This window comes from Harpia harpyja, chromosome 9 (assembly GCF_026419915.1).
Source record: "Harpia harpyja isolate bHarHar1 chromosome 9, bHarHar1 primary haplotype, whole genome shotgun sequence".
NCBI classification, from domain to species: domain Eukaryota; kingdom Metazoa; phylum Chordata; class Aves; order Accipitriformes; family Accipitridae; genus Harpia; species Harpia harpyja.
The window spans coordinates 117,164-137,588 of record NC_068948.1 but is presented as its reverse complement, the minus strand read 5'-3'; the positions used below and the strand labels follow the sequence as shown (position 1 = coordinate 137,588).

The 20,425-nt window shown below is 41.9% G+C and overlaps 2 protein-coding genes across 14 annotated transcripts in view; one reads left to right on the top strand and one right to left on the bottom strand.

The window, feature by feature from the left end:
• The window catches only part of ADAT1 (adenosine deaminase tRNA specific 1), a 33,060-nt gene extending 19,432 nt beyond the window's left edge, over positions 1 to 13,628 (top strand). For 11 of the 13 annotated variants that reach the window (XM_052796402.1, XM_052796400.1, XM_052796393.1 and 8 more), the window contains one exon: positions 5,800 to 10,653. In XM_052796402.1, the coding sequence (XP_052652362.1) occupies positions 5,800 to 5,932 (133 nt within the window). In that variant the 3' untranslated portion in view covers positions 5,933 to 10,653. Of the gene's footprint in view, positions 1 to 5,799; positions 10,654 to 13,428 lie in introns of those variants that run through there. The other 2 variants (XM_052796396.1, XM_052796392.1) reach the window with 1 other exon arrangement.
• Positions 11,664 to 20,376, bottom strand: GABARAPL2 (GABA type A receptor associated protein like 2). Its single transcript, XM_052796406.1, has 4 exons — positions 20,197 to 20,376; positions 19,806 to 19,861; positions 14,254 to 14,426; positions 11,664 to 12,247 (listed from the first exon to the last, which is right to left on the bottom strand). Exons 1-4 carry the CDS (start codon positions 20,228 to 20,230, stop codon positions 12,157 to 12,159), a joined length of 354 nt encoding a protein of 117 aa, XP_052652366.1. The 5' UTR covers positions 20,231 to 20,376; the 3' UTR covers positions 11,664 to 12,156.
• Between the last annotated feature and the right edge of the window lie 49 nt (positions 20,377 to 20,425).

Here is a 20,425-nt window from a genome sequence, read left to right as displayed (position 1 = left end):
ATTTGCAGATGTGGCATCATTTTTAGGCTGCACAAACTCTATTTTTACAGTAGAGGTGCTAGCTCACCAGTCAGTTTGTCCAGTTGCTTTCCTTCTGAAGTCTTTGTTTTTCCTACTCTTCACTTAAAAAGCAAAATAAAAAAATGTCTTCGTATTGCTGTTTCCTCCTTCTTCCCTTTCCCTTTCTACACAATATTCTGATGTGTTTTCTTCCGTTTTCTTCCTTTCCGCCTTGTAGTCTGAATTTGAGTGGACTTCAGATAAGAAATGCCCCACTCTCAAATTGTTTCCTCTAAACTTCTGTGTATTTAACTGTTACCCAGTTTTGCATTTTCTTCCCATTCAGATATATCTTGTCATCTCCTCCCACCAATGGTTGGCTCTAGTGCTATGCTGTCACCCAGTTTCCTTTTCTGACTTCGTCCCCAAGTTCCTGCCCTGCCTCTTCTAGTCCACTTTTTGGTGTCTTGCCTCCCATCCTTTCCGCTCCATCAAGGGAATCTAATTCTGTAGTCCTTTCAGATTTGCTGAACAGCTTGTCTTGGTAGTTGTAGGCTATATTAGGACAAGGATCATACTTTACTTAACCCTTCCTTCATCTATGGTTGTCCACTGTCAGACCTAGAGATACTGGGGCAGTTAAAGCTACATGGAACTAGCATACTGCTTCTGATGTTCTTTTGGTTTCTTCTTTTCTGTGTCTAAAGCTGCTTCTCCTGCTTTTTGTGCCTTCCTTTCTCTTTCATTCTTCACTTCTCTCCAGTGGATCAGTGCTGGCACTGTTAAATTGGAACAGGTAGAGAGCCTACTGGGACAGAACTTCACTGGCTCTCCTAAAAGTCAAGTTTAGGAATTTGTAGTGGTGTAGCTTAGCTAAGATGCTAAGCATAACATTCAGCAGTTGTTTTTTTCAGGATTTAGGTTATTTGCTTTCAGCTGAGACTGTGAGAAGGAGGTGGTGTTTGGCTGGCATTAGCTACTTCTTCACCAAGAGCCAGATAGTGCTGTATTGTGCTGTCCCACTTTCTTTTCTTCCTTTCTGATAATTTCTATGATCTCTCTCTTCTGTGCCTCACTTAAATTCTCACTCATCTCTCTAGCTAGACTATCTAAAATGTTATTTGTTTCTTTATAACCTGTTACCTCCACCTGCCATACTTCATTCTCTTCTGTTGACTCCCTCTCACATGCAATTTTGTGTTAATGTTTTGAAATTACTGGTATGTAAATACATCTTTTTTTTTTTTTTTCTCATGTTTTCCATGCTCACTGTCAAAGGCATGATGACACACCATTGGGCAGTGTGCCATTGCTAATCTGAATTGTTATGTAAAAACCTCTGCAGTATTCTTGTTGTTTACAGGTCACTTGGTGGCAATATGGCAAAGGAGGATTTTTGCATTGTTGTTTTTTTACCCTGCTGGTAGAAAAAAACATGCCTTGTTCATCACCTGAAGAAGCGAAAGCCTTCTTTTGTCATACAGTGGCATCCACCGTACAGAGTCACCACGCATTGCTGTTTGTGCAAGGTGTGGCTGGCTGTGCAACCCTTTGTCTGAATCTGAGGGAGACTTTGTAACATAAACCTGTCCCAAGTTTCTTGCTGGGCTTGTTAAATGGATGACTGATCCTCTTTTCTCTTAAATTGTAGTCAGGAGCCATCACAATTAAGACTGTGTTTTCTTCCTTCTTCCCATTCAGTCTGCAGTATGGATGATTTCAGTTCCAGTGACACCTAACTGGAGCAAGTGGGCCATTGTGCAGAGGAGCGCAAGGACTTTCAGATAGCTTTAAGATTTAAATATCTAGACTGAATATAGAACCTTCACTTGGGCTTCATGTTTAACGCTTTTTGCCAGTGTTCATTTGTGAAAAACAAAAGGATTCTGCCAGATGACCGCTAAATATTTGCTGCTGGAGTGAGTGAGGATGATTGTAAGGAAGTATCAGCCTAGTGAAAGTAACTGTAATGAGAGAGGTGCAGTTTCACTGTTACTGCTGTTCTCCAATTAAAAAAACCCACAACCACCACATTTGGCAAGAATTTTGTTGCAATTTTCTAGTCGCTTTTGAATTTTCTTTTTAAATTTTGCACATTAAACAATTCCTGTGATGGTCCTACCGCTCCATAGAGGCCTGTGAGACAGTTAGGTCCTCTGATCTAAGAAAATCTTTTCTATACTGCACATCACAGGTGCTTGTTAGGTCTTTGCTGGATTGAAGAGCCTTTTATTAAGTAGTATTTTCTGCCCCATGAAAATACTTACCTGTCATAATTATCTCAAGACTTGATCTTTTTTTTTTTTTGTAATTACTCTATTGAGCTTCTACATCTTTTCCTCTCTGTGATTAATTTTTTCCACGTTTCAGATGACATTGGAAAAAGCCACAAAGCTCATTTTCCAATTTTTCAATAATATTTTGAAAATCTGGTCTCCCGAGCTAGACAGAGCAATGCAGTAACAGTCTTCCAAATGCTGCAAAACCTTACATTACTGTTAAAACTACTTGTATTTTAGTGGAACTCACTGAGTTAGCTCACTCTGTGACTTTTTCTGTATCTTCTTAACAATTGGTGTCAATTACAAAGTTTGCCTGTAATGACTGCGTTTTATCTGAAGCATTGAAGAAGATACTAATAGCATCAGGCCAAGTATGGTTTCCTGGCCTCCTATCGTTATGGATTCGCAACAGATTTTTATATATTGAAGATCTGTGAGCTTTTGCCCTCTTAGATGCGATTCATTAATTTTTGTGTAAGAGGAATGTTTTGGTTGATGCCTTGTGCTTATGTCAACATTTTTCTTGTGCAATATGTCTGTAATCTCAAAAGTACATTATGGGTTGAATGTAAATGTTTGAAACTGAATATGGGGTTAAAGGTAGGGTTTGTTGCCAAGAAGAAAGTATCGCAGCAGCGTATTGCTTTTCTTTGCAGGCTGCCTTGCTTGTGAGCCCATTTCTGCTCAGCTTTGCACATGCCTGAGCACATGAACGTTTTAAAGCACAATGGTGATTTGTGTAAAGCTTTTTCCCAGAGCGTGATACCTTTCAGAATGAAATCTGTGCATCACCTCTCACGTCTCTGGCGCACGGCCATCGGAATCACTCTGTCTCTCTCTTACACAGTAGTGTAGGGGCAAGATTGAAATAGTAAAGGGAAACGTAAAAGGAATGTAGTCAGGCAAACCTGGATAGGCTGGAGATCGTATGATTGTACTGGACTTTGCCTGGGGCAGCAAACTAGTGTTCACTTGTGCCAAAAAAGTCACAGGTTTTTCATTACTAATGCTCAGAGCCTTAATGGCCCAACCAAAGCTGAGATACAGTCAAATCATGTGAGGTTTTTAGGCAGATGTAATGTACTTCAAATGTGAAAGCGTTTTTCCTGTATATATGTTGAAAATTTCTTAGAAGCTTAATGCAGAAGTTGAGCATGAATTAAATAAATCTTTGATTTTTGGCAGCTCTTTGAGAAAGCTGTTCAAGACGCGGCTTTCTCTTGCATCCACTGTTAAATCCTGGAGTGATATTGTCTGCTTGGAGAATGAGACCCCAAGAGGCTGCAGTCACATGCGCTTTTATAGCTGCTACAGTGGGGTGAAAATACTGAGCTGCTCCTTACTGTCTATCCTGCTTTTGTGCTAGCTATGTTTTCCGTTACTGTCTACTGTAACAGTTTCCAAGCAAAGGTCTGTTGGAATAATCTAGGTTAGAAAAATCCCACATGTGTTTTAGTTAAATTGAATCAGATTGCCGGATATGAGTTGAAGAGCCATTGATTTGCCAGCAGATGCAGGAAAAAGAGCAAGATTTAGCAAGGGAGAAATGAAGAACAGCTAGGCATTGGAGTCTCGTTCTTGGCTTAGTGGCAGGTGGAATATATCGATCTATCTTCATCTGGATGTATATCTATATATATGCATCTGCAGCAAATGCAAGGAAAACAGCTGTTTCACCTTTAACAGGATTGGGTCAGTGGAAAAATCTGTGTTGTGTAATTCTTTTTTGATCTTTGACAATCCTAAATGTGCCCTCATAAGTACAAGTAGCTGTGATTTGAAGATGTAACCAGCATCTGATAATTAGCTATTCTATGATAAAGGACAAATATAAGTCATTAGATGCATTTATAGTGAAGGGCAGGGTCAAAGTCTTAAGTATGTCAGATGTACTTTAAGTGCAAGAAGCGTGCTAGCATAAGAGAGTTTCTTCCTAAAGAATGATTCAGTCATTATCCTTGAGTGTAAGCGTGCATATTGCTCCCCAGAGAGGTGGAGGAGAAGATGCAAGTGGTTTGTACCATGTCTGAGGTACAAGCTGGAGTACCTGGGAGAGGAAGAGCTTACCTACACTAGGGATTTGGACCTGGTTGTGGTAGGTTGACCTTGGCCCTTCTTGGACCTGTGTTGTTTCCTGAATGCTGCTTATGCAGGTAGTTGCTGGTCTTTTGCCTGTTCAGTGATGCTCCTAAACCATGATCCACCATTGATAATAATGTTCTGTGACTGTTCCACTGGCCAGGTGGAGGAGAGTTGCAATGGGCCCTTCCATGGAACTTTCCAGAGCAGCTCGGAGGATAGTTTCACAGAGTTAGATTAATGCAAAAGAGGTAACGAAAGCAAAATGGATTAGCTGTGACAAGAGTGCAGGCAGGTTTGTAAAAGAGTATACATCTCCCACGTTCAGCAATGGCATAGACAGGTTGTCCACTCTTGCACTTTCTGAACCTAAGGTCTGCAGGATAGATAATATCTCAAGGCTTGCTATGCATGTCACAGTGTTCTAGAAATACATTTATAGCTGAATGCCTGAAATACAGCTTCGGGTGGTCTGCTGTTAGTTTTTTGAGGTTCGTTGGGGTTTTTTTGGGGGTAGGTGGTGGTGGTCAATATTGCCTTTAGTTGCAGTGGTTCTCAGATGTTTTAGATTAGGGTTCCTATAGTAGTTTGGCTCTTCCTCTTTCTTGATGAAGGTCATGTTGCCTATGATCTTCCCTTCATATTGGGTTGAATGTATAAACATTACGTGCCACATGTGGCTGACAGACTGTTTGGCAAAAGGAGACGAAAGAGGCTGGGAAAGGAGTGCAAGGAAAGGGAAAAAGTATTGATGAAGTTGTCTTAGAGGCACTTGTGTTCAGATACTCTTGACCTGAATTTCCCTATTTTGAAAATCAATGGTATAATGCACTCAGCAGAGTGAACAAGGGTTCTGCTGAGATTGTGGGGAGCAGCAGGAAGGGGAACAGAGCACCAAAAAAGCTGAGTCTCTTTTGCTTCAGGGAGAAGATTAAAAAATATTTTCTCCTTTGTCTCGCACTTCCCCATTGTTTTGTGTTTGGAAAAGAAAAACTGTCCTGTTTGTCCTTGTTCCCTTCCCTTCCAGCCAGCAATCGTATCCGTTCTTCTAGCAAAACAAGGCTACTTCCATCCAAATCAAAGTGCCTGTCTCTAGCCACCTTTTCTGCTTTGTGTCAACATTTTTTGCTATCAGAGAAGTTTTCTGTAACCTATTGTCAAACACTGACACTTCTATTGCTGGATAGTGGGTATGAAGCATGGTAGAGGAGGAGTTTTGCTTCCTTTTGGAAGACTGCTGACAATGTCTAGATACACTCGCTTCAGGGCCTAGGCCTCTCCAAGTCTCCCTGGAAGCACAAGAGAATTTCACTTAGTAGCATGAAAGAGCTCATAGGGCATCATCATGTTCTTAGATGTTTGATTGGTTTTTTCATTTTGTAACATTCCATCCAGTAGGATAATAGAAATGTTTTTGTTGTTGTGCATTTTCTGTCAGGATGAAGACTCTAGAAACTTACTGGGACTACAAGGAAGCTGCATTAAATTACCAAGAAGCCTGGAAAGTGCTGCGTAGCCAAGCCCTGCTGGGTTGGGTCAAGAATGCCACGGAATACCTGCACTTCACATGAGACTACATGTGGCTATGTAAATCCAGCAATAAGCCCTGGTGCACAGCAGATACGTCTGCAATTCAAGGGCCAGGAAAAGATGTCCTCTAGTTCATGTGCTGTAAGGAGACAAGGGTGAAAAGGAAAGCAATTTAGAGAAGTCTTTATTTTGGTTGAGTTGAAGCTCCCTTTTTATTGAAATATAGAAAAGGATCATTGCAGACTTAAAGTTCTGAGCTGCATGAAACAATATGCCTCCAAAAGAAAGGAAGCAGTGATGTGCTATCCTCTGTTATCTGAGGATATGATCTATCGGCCATAGTCCATTGCAGTGGAAGTAATGTCAACTGAAATTGAAGCAGTGCTATGGAAGAAAGGATGTCATTGTAAAATATTAGTGCTGCTTTTTTCTTTCACTCTTCATAATGTTATGGTTGTTTTTTTGTTGCTGGGACAACCCTAATGTATAGTAAGTAGTATTTTTATAACTCTTGGCTCTCCTTGTCTGTTGCCTGGAAGAATTTTCCGTGTCCCCAGCCCCATTGCTTCTGACTGGAAATACTAGTTCTGTTAAAGGGTCTTTTTTCTGGCAGTCCTTCATATAAACTTCTATTTACTAAATATACCCAAAGCAGAAGCAAAAGAGTGCTGGGGAGAAGGCTGTGCCAAATAATACCACTTATGATATTCCACGCATCTCTCTTAATTTCAGGACTTTGCCAGATACCCCTTGAACTGCTTTGCTTCCATGGGCAGGAAAGATACCTCCTGAATTACCCGGTTCAAACCTGTCAATCCTGTCTAATTCCAGGCAAACATTTACCTACTTTCTACTGTTTCAAGCACTGTCCATCCCCCTGTCCCCCTGTGATACGTGGTTAATTAAAAGCAGGGATGCCTTAGCCATTTATGTCACTGTTTCCTGGCAAGTGTTCATTAACAGCCTGGCAAAGGTGGAGATGCTTTGGGGGGGACTGGAAGTAGTCTCTGGCAGCCTTTGTGTTTTATTACCACATAACATCTGCATGGCAAAACCGTCAACGTTGTGAGCTGTGGGGAAACAGTGGGTAATCCTCCTTAAACTTTCTGTCCCAATTGTTGCCTTTTGTGAGCAGGACTATGTAACTGCTGCTGAGCACACTCCCCTTTTGCACTTTTTCTGTTGTAAACTACAATTCATAAAATGTTTGGACAAGGCAATGGCAGGATGAAAGAAGTGGATAATTTAGAACTTAAGAATTCTTTAATGATTTTGCTTTTCTGTTCTTTGGTATCTTACTATAGTTCTGGATTTGAAAAATGGGCACAACAGTTCTCCAAACAGCCTTTACAGTCAGCCTACTGAGCTACATACAGGACCAAACAGTACATATCACGTTGCAGTCTGAGACTTGATTACAGCAAATCCTTTTACTTCACACTTGGGTTGACTTCTCAAATAAGAATAGTTCTCTCTTACTCGTTGAATAAATAACAAAGAACTTGAATTCTGTGTGTATAAGCCTGTCCTCTCAAATCCAGCACTAAAATGCAGAAAGAACAGTTGTATTGGTGAGGGGGGGGAGTTGCTGTATGTGTTTGTAGAGGGCAGAGGATTATGGAGAACGGTGACTTGCGTTAGTAGTCATCAGAGGATGAAAAACGGCCAGATGCCATTGCAGATGGGCTACAGGGTGAACTGCTGAAGAGAAATGGTAGCAGTTATTGTAATTGAGCAAACAGCATTCCAAGGGCAGAGTCCTGTAGCGTACCTAAAGAGATAACCAGTAAATTTGTCCTTCCCTGAAATCTTGCAGAAACTATACCTTAATGTACCTAGTTTCCCTTTGTTAATCAACAAGGCCTGTAGTGACCCTGCTGGCCAGACTGGAATGTTCCCATTTCCTATCCAGCTGCAATATTAAAATGGGTTATATAAGGCTAGTTGTTCTGTAGTCTTGGCGTCAGACTAGTTTTCAGATGAGCAGTTATATGATGTAAATTCTTTTAACTCTTTCCTAAAATTCGAGCCTGGCTGTTAGGAGAGATTGTTCCTGGTAAGATTTTCCCGTGCATTTGTAAAATACTTGTGAACCGTAGACTGCTGCTTTCTGCTACTTAACAGGTTTAAAAGTAGTTCTAGAGGTGCTGAACACTGATATTAACCTCATTTTTTGGATGGAGTTGAGGACCTATTTAAGCCTAGAGTAAGTCAATGAATACACGAAGAGAGGGAGTATAAGCTCCTGCAGGCTTAGCCCCTCAGCTTTTTAAATGCTGCTTTGTTTTAGCTCCTTTCCCTCTCTGGCATGTCTGGGATTGAAAGGAAGTATTTAAATGCTGCATCTGTTTAATTCCAAAATGTCAGCAAATGCTGTAGGCAGTACTGAGAAACCGCTCTAAAAATCAGAAGGGAAAAATGCAGAGAGAAGACACGACACAGTCTCTGCTTTTGGAAGAGGTAGCAAACTAAACTTTCATCCTTGTCAGCAGATCTTTGGAAGAACTGCTCCTGGAAGGTGGCAGTTGACATGTTCCAAGCTTCTATCACTCCTTTGCACTGGAATAGCTGACACTGAAAAACAGAGATAGGCAAGGTGTAGGGAGGACAGTAGAATGCATAGACTCTGCCACAGGGGAGCAGTGTTGTGGGGAGGTGAAGTAGGGGGAATGAAGTGCCCACAGTGCATGGTTAATGAGGACAACCAAACAATTGGTAATGGGAGCAGCAGAGCGTATGAGGGCACCAAGATTCCCAAGGCATGTGTGAAATGCTCTACAGAGCGTATTTGTGTTACCCAGATAGGTCCTTGACTTTCCAAAACTAGTGTGGGGACCAATGGTCTCTATTTGCCAGAACAAAGAAACTGTAATCTGTATTTTGAGTGGTATGTCTTTAACAGTTTCACTATTGGAGAAATCATTCTGTTTTCAATCACAGTAAGAAGGCAGGGCAGACCGCCTGCTTATCTTTAAGGAAGTCAAAACCAGAGCATAGAAACAAGTGTTTTTGTCCACGTGTAGAAGTAAACAATCTAAGCTGGAGGCCGCAGTTCCACAAGACAACATGCTAGCATCCCACTACCTTTGAAAAAGCAAGGTTTTGATCTTCACAGTGTGTTTTCACTGCTCACCTTACACCGGCTGGAGCGCTTACTGATCTCAGTATGTTCAGAGTAAATCAAAGACTATTCAAATTACTGTCTTTGTAGAAAAACAAACCATGAGCCCAAAACAAGGCGTAGCTTTTCACTAGAAGTTAAATCAGCTTTGCAATAAGCCCAGTAAACATTAGAGGAAAGGAAGAGCTAGGGCTTTGCTGCTGAGGGCAGAAGGAGGTAGAGTCAGGGTTCCTTTCACTTGTTAAAAACTATTAGCTGGTTATGAAACCCCATCTGGAGAAAATGCTTGAGGTGTGAGTATGGAAATGGAGTGTGAGTTACTACTGGGAAGCTACTGTTGGTAAGGAGGAAAGAAAGGGGTTGGGAGTAAAATTGGGAGCCAAATGTAGTTGAGGGACGTAGCAGTTCTTTCTCTCAAAGCATAACCATCCCAGGAATCTGATAATGTCATTATAATAGGGTTGCAGCAGTGGTTTACAGGTGGAAGAAAGATAATGAGGATAGACCATCTAAATTCATCTAGTACTGGCTTGGTTATATCAGAGATGACATTTCAAGTTAGCTTAAAGGTAGGTGATGTACAAGTGTTGCTGTAGGAATAGTGAGGTATTTCTTAATTTTCTGTTCAGTGTATAAATTGAAATGTCTTCCCAGTCCTGAAGGTTTAACAGAAAGTAAAGATCATAGGGGACCCAAATGCTTGTGATAATTTTACAAGAGTGACTGTGCTATGTAAAGGGATGCATTTAATCTGTGCATTTCAAAAGGAAATCTCTTGATGTTTTATTGCCATTTTAAGTGCATCTGCAGATGAAAAGTAAAGTTACCGCTGTAGAACATTTATTCTTGCATTCTCTGGAATTACTTGTGTACCTGGGCTCCTAAATCTAAACTAATAACTACAGAGATGTTAAAGAGAGTAGATCTGTGGCTTATGAAGGGTATTCCAAAAGTCACCTCAATCATAACATTGGGAATAAAACTTCATCTTCCCTTGTTTTGTTTAGATACATCTATGTGCTAGCATGTAATTAGCTTTATCTAGCAGTTGTAAGTTGCGTTTCTTACTTTCTTGTTAACAGCTAGCAAAAAATATTACTTGATAACCATAGACAAACTGTGAAGTTTCAGCTTAAAGGAAACAGAACATTTTCTGGTAATGAATCACAAATGAAACCACTTTTCTTCCTTCTGAATCAAAAATTCTGTTAAGAGTAAACATTAATACTAAATGTGTGGAAAGGGGGGGGGTGGAAGGAATTCACGATAGAAGCAGCGACGGAATGTTTACTAAAGCAGTGCTATACTGAATAATTAAAGGCTTACTGAAATCAACAGCACATTTTCAGATGCAGTAAGCACATGCAGCACTGTTACTGTGACAAGCCTCGATAATAGAGCAGTGTCAGCATTTCACAGGCTCCTACCTTCTCATTTTGGAGTCCTTCTGCCAGTACCCATGAATAACTGTAGAGCCAAACATAATTCTAGGCATAATGTGACTTCATGGGAGTTTGAGTTAGTATGACTTTAAGCTCGGAAAGTGATAAAATTTCCACTGTGACTAAACTATTTTAAAAACTAAACTCTTCTGTATCACGTAGTGTGAAAACGAAGTAAAATTTTTATTAGGAATCTAAACTGTAATTAGTGTTTCCTTGCTGGCTTAGAAAGTTCAAAGCGATGCTACTTTTCCAACCCACTGTTACCCTTTATATCAAAGCCTGAACTCCAGTACGGTGCAATTAGGTCAATAAGGTGTTTCTTCTGCCCCCCTCCCCAAGAGTGGAGTAGAGGAGGAGAATCACCCCCCTTGACCTCCTGGCCATGCTTCTTTTGATGCAGCCCAGAATACAATTGGCTTTCTGGGCTGCGAGCACACGTTGCCGGCTCATGTCCAGCTTTTTATCCACTGGTACCCCCAAGTCCTCCTCTGCATGGCTGCTCTCAACCCCTTCATCCCCCAGCCTATGTTGATACTGGGGGTTGCCCCGACGCAGGGGCAGGACCTTGCACTTGGCCTTGTTGAACCTCATGAGGTTCACACGGGCCCACTTTGAGCTTGTCTAGGTCCCTCTGAATGGCACCCCATGCCTCGGGTGCGTCAGCTGCACCACTCAGCTGTATAGAAAGCTGTTCTTTCACATACTTGGTTCTGTAATGTCCTTACAATATCTACAGAATTTTTACTTGGAAAGGACAATACTTATATAACTACCTGTAACACAACTACTGCTCTTTTTTTTTTTTTTTTTTTTTTTGGCAACTGTTTTAATTTGAACTCCTTACCAGTTATTTCTCTCTCTGCAGTAACTCTCACGTACAAATTATACCTTCCAGTTCTCCAGCTCTCTGGTCTCCTATTTGTATCATTCCTTCTCCTAAGTGCCCCTTCCTTACATGCTATGTTTTTGTCACCCAGGTCCTGCTTTCCAAAGCCCTTGGTATTTACTCCTCCATTGATAGCCTGTGGGCAGGCATAGCTCTTCTCCTGCTGAGATCTAGTAGCTCTTGGTTTTGGAACCTACAGATAGCTCCTCGTTTCTTCCTTGTATCATCATACTAAAGGTTGTGAAGCTGTACAGTGTCTAGTAAATGTGATGTATAACTTTCTGGCTAAAATTAAGGTAAAGAAATGACAGCACTGCCTGTTTTGTGACAGGAGTTTTTATTGTACTTGTTTGTTAATTGAGAAAGAGGAACATATTAGCTCAGTTCAACATGATCAGCATCTTGTTCCTGCTTAGGATAAGCCATCAAATCCACTGTTCCCAATACTAATTTAATGTTTTTATTTTTCTTAAACTAACACCTCAAAACAGAATAAATGCATATTCTTCTTTTCATGTTTTAGTAGCCAACTACTTTGCTTGATTATTTAATCAGTGTCATCAAATGTATCCCCCAAAGGAGTGAGGCTCTGGGAATTCATAGCCATGAGAAAAAAAAATGCACAAAAACCAACAAAACTTTTTTTTTTTATAATTTAACAGTCTAATATAACAAGACCTATCAATATATTAAGAAATAAATCCAGTTACAAATGCATGTATATAGAAGGAACTTCTGTGGATGTCAGAACAGAAAATGATTAGCTATTTACAAGATACACAGCAGGATGGTATACTAGCCAAGACCCACCATTCAGAAACCAAATGTGTTCTCTCCGCTGTAGGCAACATACAAGAATCCATCCTCATCCTTTTCCTTCTCATAAAGTTGTCCCATAGTTAGGCTTGAAGGGGGGAAAAAAAAGAAATTATTTGCTTGGATCATGACAGCTGCAAATGGTAACAGTAAGAACCTCACATAAACAAAGATTAATAAAGCTAAAACTTGTAAGTCTGTGTGTAAATTAAAATAAAAAAATGAGGATACATGAAAAGCAGTTGACTCCCAAGTTAGCAAAATGATCCTGGGTTTTCTGCAGTGTCTAGGTTTTTGTTAATTCTTCACAAATGCATTTGTCAGAATGCTTCCTTATTTTATTGGAAATTAGTCACTGAATGTATTTCAGGTTCTGAATCATCCATTATTGATGCCATGACTAATACCAGCATCAATAGCCTGAAAGCACCTTCCTTGAATGCAGCTGCACTAATATCTTCTTGTGTGAGCAGCCTCATTTCTCTCTCCACCTGGTGTAGTTCTGAATGTTCAGCTGGTCTCGAAGTCTATCAAACTTGCACTTTTGGACCGTTTCTTAGAGGTCCAGGTTGTTTTGGGGAGTAAAAGCTTTGTTTTCTATATTGTTAAAAAGCAATGACTTAAAATAGTTCTGAACTAGTGCTTTTTCAGTGGATAAGGTTTTGAACATTTGATCAAATGAAAATTTTCTTAAACTAAATAGGCATGTGGGCCTTCACAGTCTAAGCAGTTGCAGTTTTTAGGGCAATGTCTGTATTTTGAAAACAAAAAGAAACCCAAGCAATTACTTGGCCAGTACAACTGCTCCAACCGTCTATCTACAGATGAAACGGGCAGCTGACGTCAGTCAGTTGCACAACTGATGCCTCCTCAGCTTGCCTTTCTCTGGCTTCCCTGAGACTGAGGAAAGGCTAGTGAACTGAAAGATGCAGGCTGAATGTGAGTGATAGGGAAAACAATCATGGCTTTTTACCCAAGAGAGGAGCTGGGAAGAGTTGCAGGCGGTACTTGAAATGGAAGGGAATTGGTGAGTAGTAGATAGAACTTCTGGAGGAGAAGGATGTCAAGAGTTAGTGCCCTATGTAATAAACTCAGCCGACAAGAGGAGCAAAGCCATTAACAGATTAGATTTTTGTTTATCTGTTAACAGGTTATTATTTTTGCATTAATATTGAAGGTTCAAGGCCCTATTTTTCCAGCAGAGATGGGACATCTCATCACGAACATCTGAGATGAGACAATGTGCCCTTTCTTCTTTCCTATTCCTAGCAGTTCTACAGCACTGTTAAGAAGATGACATATAGGCATTCCTACAAGCAGAAAAAGATGGTTCTCGCAGGTCCCTGTTGTGTATCACAAAGTAAATAAAAATATTCCTAACTGAGTCTGGACAGGTTACCTGGAGGGACTGTTACTATTACACAGGTAAGGATTAATAAGAATAATATTATATCTAAGCCACATTTCCTCAAACACTGTTAAAGTATCTCATATAGAAAGCAGTTGTAGTAGCTGCTTCTGCTATACATTATTCTGTATGTAGCAGACAACAATGAAACTTATATAAAAGCAATGTGAAAAACCTTTCTACAGTAATTTTGCATTTTGTTTTTATAGAAGAAAATAAGTAATTTTTAAAACAAGTAACAGCAACTAGTCTGCAATGTCATAATTTCTTTGTGAGCTGACAGGTTAATGTTTTTTCAGAATAATTTATGGCGTTTGCTTTTGAGTATTTAACATGCAAATTTTTTGTTACATCGAGAATGATTTTTTTTGTTTGTTTGTTTTTGGCATTGATGATGTAAATGTTCTTGCACTCAACCAAAGATATCATAATTAACTCCAGAGCTCACCCTCTTGCTATGGAAGTAAATCACAATATATTTTTCAGTCACTTTTCCTTTCAGCCTAGCTCAAGAAATAAGATGTTTATCAAACTCATGAGAAAAAAAAAACTATCATGGTGAGATTAAGATGTAACCAAACACCTCCCAAAATCACCAAATAAGCCTCAAAGAGGGGAGCTACTGTCCCTCTGATACGCACAGGCTTGCTGAAATGGTTCTGAACACCAAGTGAATAGCCTCTCACCTGGATTGTGGGACAGTCTTGTCTACAAAGAGGAATATTGCTTTCTCAGATGGCAGTTGAATCCTCTTCCTGATGATCCACATGAACTGGGCCACGGTGATGTCAGATGGAACTAAGTACTTCCTCTTGTCGATATCAACAATCTGAGATCCTGAGACCTTCTCCACTATGACCTGTAAAGCGCAGGTGTGAAGGTCAGGCTTTTCAGGAATGGTATGAACAGACAGCTTCGGTAAATCGCTTGTTGGTACAGGCTTACAACAGTGAGCAGAGGGGAGGAACAAAAAAGTTTCTTGACCGCAACCAAATGAGAGGTAGGACTGGCTCAGCACTGTAAAACCTGGTTTTACAACTGCACTGAAACCCACAATCATATACACAAGGCTCAAAACTTCCTATGCATGGGGTAAAAAGATGCAATATGCCTAAAAGAAACCCATGACAGGAAAGTACGCACATTTTTTAACTTTTTGTACACCAATGATATGAAATTACTGCAGTGTGGACCTCAAGTTGAACAGGACCCAGCAGCATGCCCTGGCAGCAAAGAAGGCTAATGGCATCCTGGGCTGCATTAGGCCAAGTACGCCGGCAGGTCCAGGGAGGTGATCCTACCCCTGTAGTGGCACTGGTGAGCCCAAGCCTGGAGTGCCGTGTCCAATTCTGGGCTCCTTGGTACAAGAGAGACATGGGCATACCGAAGAGAGTCCAACAAAGGGTCTCGAAGATGTTCTAAGGGATTGGAGCATCTCTCATGTGAGGAAAGGCTGGGAGAGCCGGGACTGTTCAGCCTAGAGAAGAGAAGGCTGAGGGGGATCTTACCAATGTGTCTAAATACCTGAAGGGACGGTGCAAAGAAAATGAAGCCAGGCTGTTTTCAGCGGTGCCCAGTGACGGGACAAGAGGCAGCGGGCACAAACGGAAACACAGGGTGTTCCCTCTGAACATCAGGAAACACTTTTTTACCGTGCGGGTGACGGAGCGCTGGCAGAGGTTGCCCAGAGAGGTTGTGGCGTCTCCCACCTTGGAGATACTCAGAAGACATGGTCCTGGGCAGCTGGCTGGAGGTGGCCCTGCTTGAGCAGGAGGGGTTGGACCAGGTGGCCTCCGGAGGTCCCTTCCCACCTCAACCGTTCTGTGATTTATTCATACCAGGACAGTAATGTCCTATTGTGTTTAAATATGGCTAATTTTCAAAAATATTCTGAAGTTCCCCATGTGCACTATCCAAAAATAGTGTATTCTGCAACAAAAGCTTGGGGGCAGGGGCAAGAGAGGAACTGCTGTCTATGAAGACATTTGAAGCACAGGCAGCTTGAAAACTTCAGGTTTAGGAATGGCTTGTCTGCACCATTACCCTTAAACTGACTGGTGATTGAAGGGAGGAGTCCAGGACTTCCGTCTTCTCACTTACTCCAGTTGATAGTAACAAACTGAGGAATCCATTTAACTATATTCTTTCCTTGCCCCATTCAGCTCTAGTGGAGTCATGAAAAATTCAACTAGACTGCAGCACTGATACCTGAGCAACAGCAGGTGATCTAAGGAAGTGCATTCCCTTTGTGCAGATGCTGCTTATTTTGTTTTTGTCACTATAACCATGTAAAAAGAAAGAATAGAACTGAATAGTTCAGTTGCAAGGGACCTACAACAATCATCTAGCCCAACTGCCTAACTGCTTCAGGGCTGACCAAAAATTAAAGCCTTAATGTTATTAAGGGCATTGTCCAAAGGCGTCTTAAACACTGACAGGCATGGGGCATCAACTGCCTCTAGGAAATCTGTTCCAGTGTTTGATTACCTTCTTGGTAAAGAAATGCTTCCTAACATCAAGTCTGAACCTCCCCTGACACAGCTCTGAACCATTCCCAGGCGTCCTGTCACTGGATCCCAGGGAGGAGAGATCAGCACCTCCCTCTCCACATCCCCTCCTCAGGAAGCTGCGAGACCAATGAGGTCACCCCTCAGCCTCCTTTTCTCCAAACCAGACAAACCCAAGAGTCCTTAGTCGCTCCTCAGAGGACATGCAAGTGTTATCATCATTGCTTGAAATCTTGTGTTACACAGAATTCTAGTTTGCAACAAGCATGCTCTATCCTCTTTTAAATTGTCATATGACTAAAATCCCACAACACAAAGAAATGCAGGTTTAATATACACACCACCTCCACCCTTCCAACTTAACTGTCTTCTTTAAACAATGTCCCAAGTTGCTCCTAACAGATGACAGAACTAACTGCCTTGATATGGCATATAGCAAAAGAAAAAACAAAGGACGAAATATTAGAAATAAATTTCAGTAACACTAAAGCTAAAAAAAAAAAAATCAGCATTTAGGTAAATGGGAGGCAGAACCACCAGCCTAGTCTAGTATCTAATCTACCATTTTGCCTGTTGTGCAGAAACCAGAGATGCCAAAATAGCGCTCAGGCTTCCATCTACAGCATCAGAATATTCATTAATATCTTCTCCCTGAAGTCTTTTGTATTCATCTGTGCAGCATACTGTACCATTACACAACATGTACCAGTACGTCAGAAACCGTCATGCTATGGAGGGGCACAGGCATACTTCAGGTGACTCAGTGCAGAGTTGAAGAAGCCACGTTATATATGAATACAGTCAAAACTCTGATGAGTTGCAGTGTGAACTGTGGTATAATGCAAGGTTCTAGTTGGCTATAGACCACATTCATTTTTTTACAATGCTTTGCAGTACTGCTTTTGATTTGACATCCATGCTCTCCGCATTTCTATAATTAATCTGGCAATGATTACTGATTTCCCACAGCTAGCCACTATGCATTTCAGCCAGGCTCAACAATGCCTCAAGGAAGAGAAACCAAGCATGGCTGCAGTATGCCCTGGAATACCAGTTGGCCTGCCAAGGATGCCAGCTGAGCACTTCACCAAATCACCAGAAAGGTGCTGTGATGTGATTTTGTCTGTGTGCCTCTGCTCTACCAGACTTACACTGCCAGATAATACAGCGGTGTATGCATCTGATGCTAAAAACTAGATGATTACAGCTTCAGTTGATTGGATGAAGTTACAGGGTGACAGTGAAGCCATACTAATAAAGTGTAGGTTTTAGCTATGTATGAATGAGAGCCAGATGGAGTATGTAGGCTGTAAGGAAAAAATAAAATAAAAAAATAAATAAAAATTCACAACCCATGCTTATGCTGCTAGACCACCATAGGAATTTGGCTGTTCTCTGCCTACACTGGGAGCCTTTGGTAACAGAAAGCAGGTAGGAACCTAAGCAGAGATGCCTAGATAAGATGATGTTTGCAGCATCAACAGGCTTTTGTTTGCAACTTTGAAAAAAAGATTGCCTATGTTAATCACTATTTTAGGATGTCTGTAGACTCAGGTCTGCAATAACACACTGATTTTATCACTGGAAACCGGATTTTTTTTAATGTGTTATTCTGACTATAACTGCACTCCAAGGCATATTGTTTGTTCTACCCTGTTAGTGTTGTCAAGGTACGACTCACTGATGCTATTTTCTGCTTTGTATTATGCTGAACTGACAGTAGAGTATCTTACTTCATACATTAGGAAATTAGAAGTTTACTACAGGATGGAAAGATGGCAAGATGGCCACAAATAAAACCAAACAAAAAGCAACAGGTACAGGAAGAAGGAGAATTAAGTATTATTTGTGGAAAGAACCTGAGGCTTATTGCTCCACACAGGCTAGTCGTTAAACGAAAAATGCAGCACCTGGGGAAATAAGCCTTACAAGAGATTCCAGTGTCTCCGTTCCTCAGTTGTGTGTTCCCCATTGCTACAGCATACAGGTAATGCTCAAGTAAATTTACAAAATATGCTATCTTGTGATCTGGAGAGGGTTTTCTTCAGGTCTGCCTACAGAAACAGAAGGAGGGCATAGGAGCTGCCCCTTGCAATTTAGTATGAGAAAATTGTAGAGAGGACCAAGAACAGCCTGAAAGAAATATTGTAAGCCTTAACAACTGATACTTTTTTTTTTTTTAAGATTACAATAACACACTAGGCATTTTAGCTTCATAATGCAGAAACTGTCATAACTGGAAGTCAAGGCTGTTGGTGAACTGCTTCTAGTAAAACCTTTAACCCTTAGACCACTTGATTCCCCAGGCAAATTTAAAATTGCAATGCTTACCAAGCATGAATTTCTTTCACCTCCCATATTCCTAAAAGGCCTACCCTAGGACAGAGGCAGGCTGTTCATATATTATTTTAATAGGTTTGAACCACTGAAACATCTCTAAATTCAGGTGGACAGATACAGAAGCTGAGAATTGAAGTCAATTTGACCTCATTCTGGATGCAGGCTATAACCTGGAAAGCGGGAAACATACATTAAGTCTGAAAACACTTTTGACTATTAAATGCCAAAAATATATTTGATACCAACTATTTTGTGAAAGGTACGTGGCTCAATCTGAATCATCAAGCAGAAAACATGTATCAGCGCAGACAAAGCTTCATACTGCAATGTGAGATATAATTTCTGTATCCATCCACACCTTGCAGTCCATTTCTGATACAGCATCATGTAATTTTGACTCACAGTATGAGTTTCAATGTCTCTTTTTCCCTTAGGGTTATGATGGATATTCCTGAAATGGACAAATGGGTATCTGTGGAGATGTATGGTCATTAGCATGCTACAGTCTATATATGAGGGGGTAGTTAGCCAAGCAGAGAATGGCAAGGATCAGGTCAGCTTGCCAGACTGCAGCTAGAGAAGATGCTGTGACTAGGTGCAACTCAGCAGCAGAGAAAGTCAATGAGATGACAGGTTCTTCTCTGGGCTGCGCTAACGGATAAGTTATTTACCGAGAGGTCAGACAGGAGCGGCACTAACTGGCATGTGGTCAGATGGGATGTGGGAAATTGTACTCACAAGCAGGTAAGTTGAGAATGTGGACGTGTTGCTAGCTGTTACATAAGGATGTGCAGTGTGGTCATTTCACTGACTGAAACATGATAAAAGGGATTGTGGAGTGAAGAGGAGAGGTCATTCACTATTTAGCGGGTAGGTAGGTATTAATGCGGAAAGGAGGGGTCACTGCTTGCACTGGCTCTTCGAACAACAGGGTTTGCATGGGGAGCTTCACCATGATAAGACTGGTTATAGGCATGTAATACATGAGGGAAAATCACCTTCCTCATACAGCCAGGATGGAAGACTGTCAAGGTTTAAAGAAATTTGTGATCTTTCTTAGGATCAGGCACAGAATGAATCCTCAAGACACTGATGGTATTTGTTGGGATATAATAGCGATTAGAAGAAACCAGGACACTGATAAACCATAAACATGCCTGGAAAGTGTTTAGAAAGTCATGTGCTCTTGCTTACTTGTCAATATGCACTGGGGCAGAGGAGGGAATGTTGCATTAGTTAAATGTGTTTGGGGCCTCTCTAAAACATCTAAGAACACAAAAGGGAAGGTGAGTTTACTTCGTAGGATCCGATCAAAGAAGAGACGGCAGGATGGAAAAAACGTATCCACCTTTGCCTCTAAGTGCTCAGATGAATCTGGCTTGGTTACTCACCGGGACACGGTCAGGGTACTTGGCTCGGATTTTTGCCGACTCGACACATCTGTGCTCTGTGAACAAAACTCGTAGTTAGTCATTGCATAGTAGTAGTATCGCCAGTGTCCTAGGCCGAGAGGGCAGCACCCGCAGGGACGGGAGCCTGCGGGGATCGCGACCCTCTTGCCGCCCCCGAGGGGGTCTCCAGCTGTTCAGGCAGGCCGTCCCCGGGCATCGCGCCAGCCTTCGGCGAGCGCCGTAGCCGGCCGTCCGCCCACAGACATGACACCCGGCTCGGGGAGCCGATCGGGGCACACAGAGTCGGGAGGCCCCGGCGCAGATGGCGACACAGGAGACGGAGGGCGACGGGGCCGCCGGCGGGCAGCGCCTGGCCCGGGCCCACCCTTACCCAGCGCGTGGTCCTCCTTGAACATCCACTTCATGGTGCGGGCCGGCGGGAAGCGGAGCCAGCGGCGGCGAGGCCCGTGGGCGGGCGGGCGGGGGCTCGTGCCGGGCGGCCGGGCCTGTCGCTGTCACGGTCCCCGTCACAACAACAACGACCACGGCTCGGCAGGCGGGACTTCCGGCTCGCCAGTTCCCTAGCAACCACCCGAAACGCAGCGCTTCCGGCCGGGGGC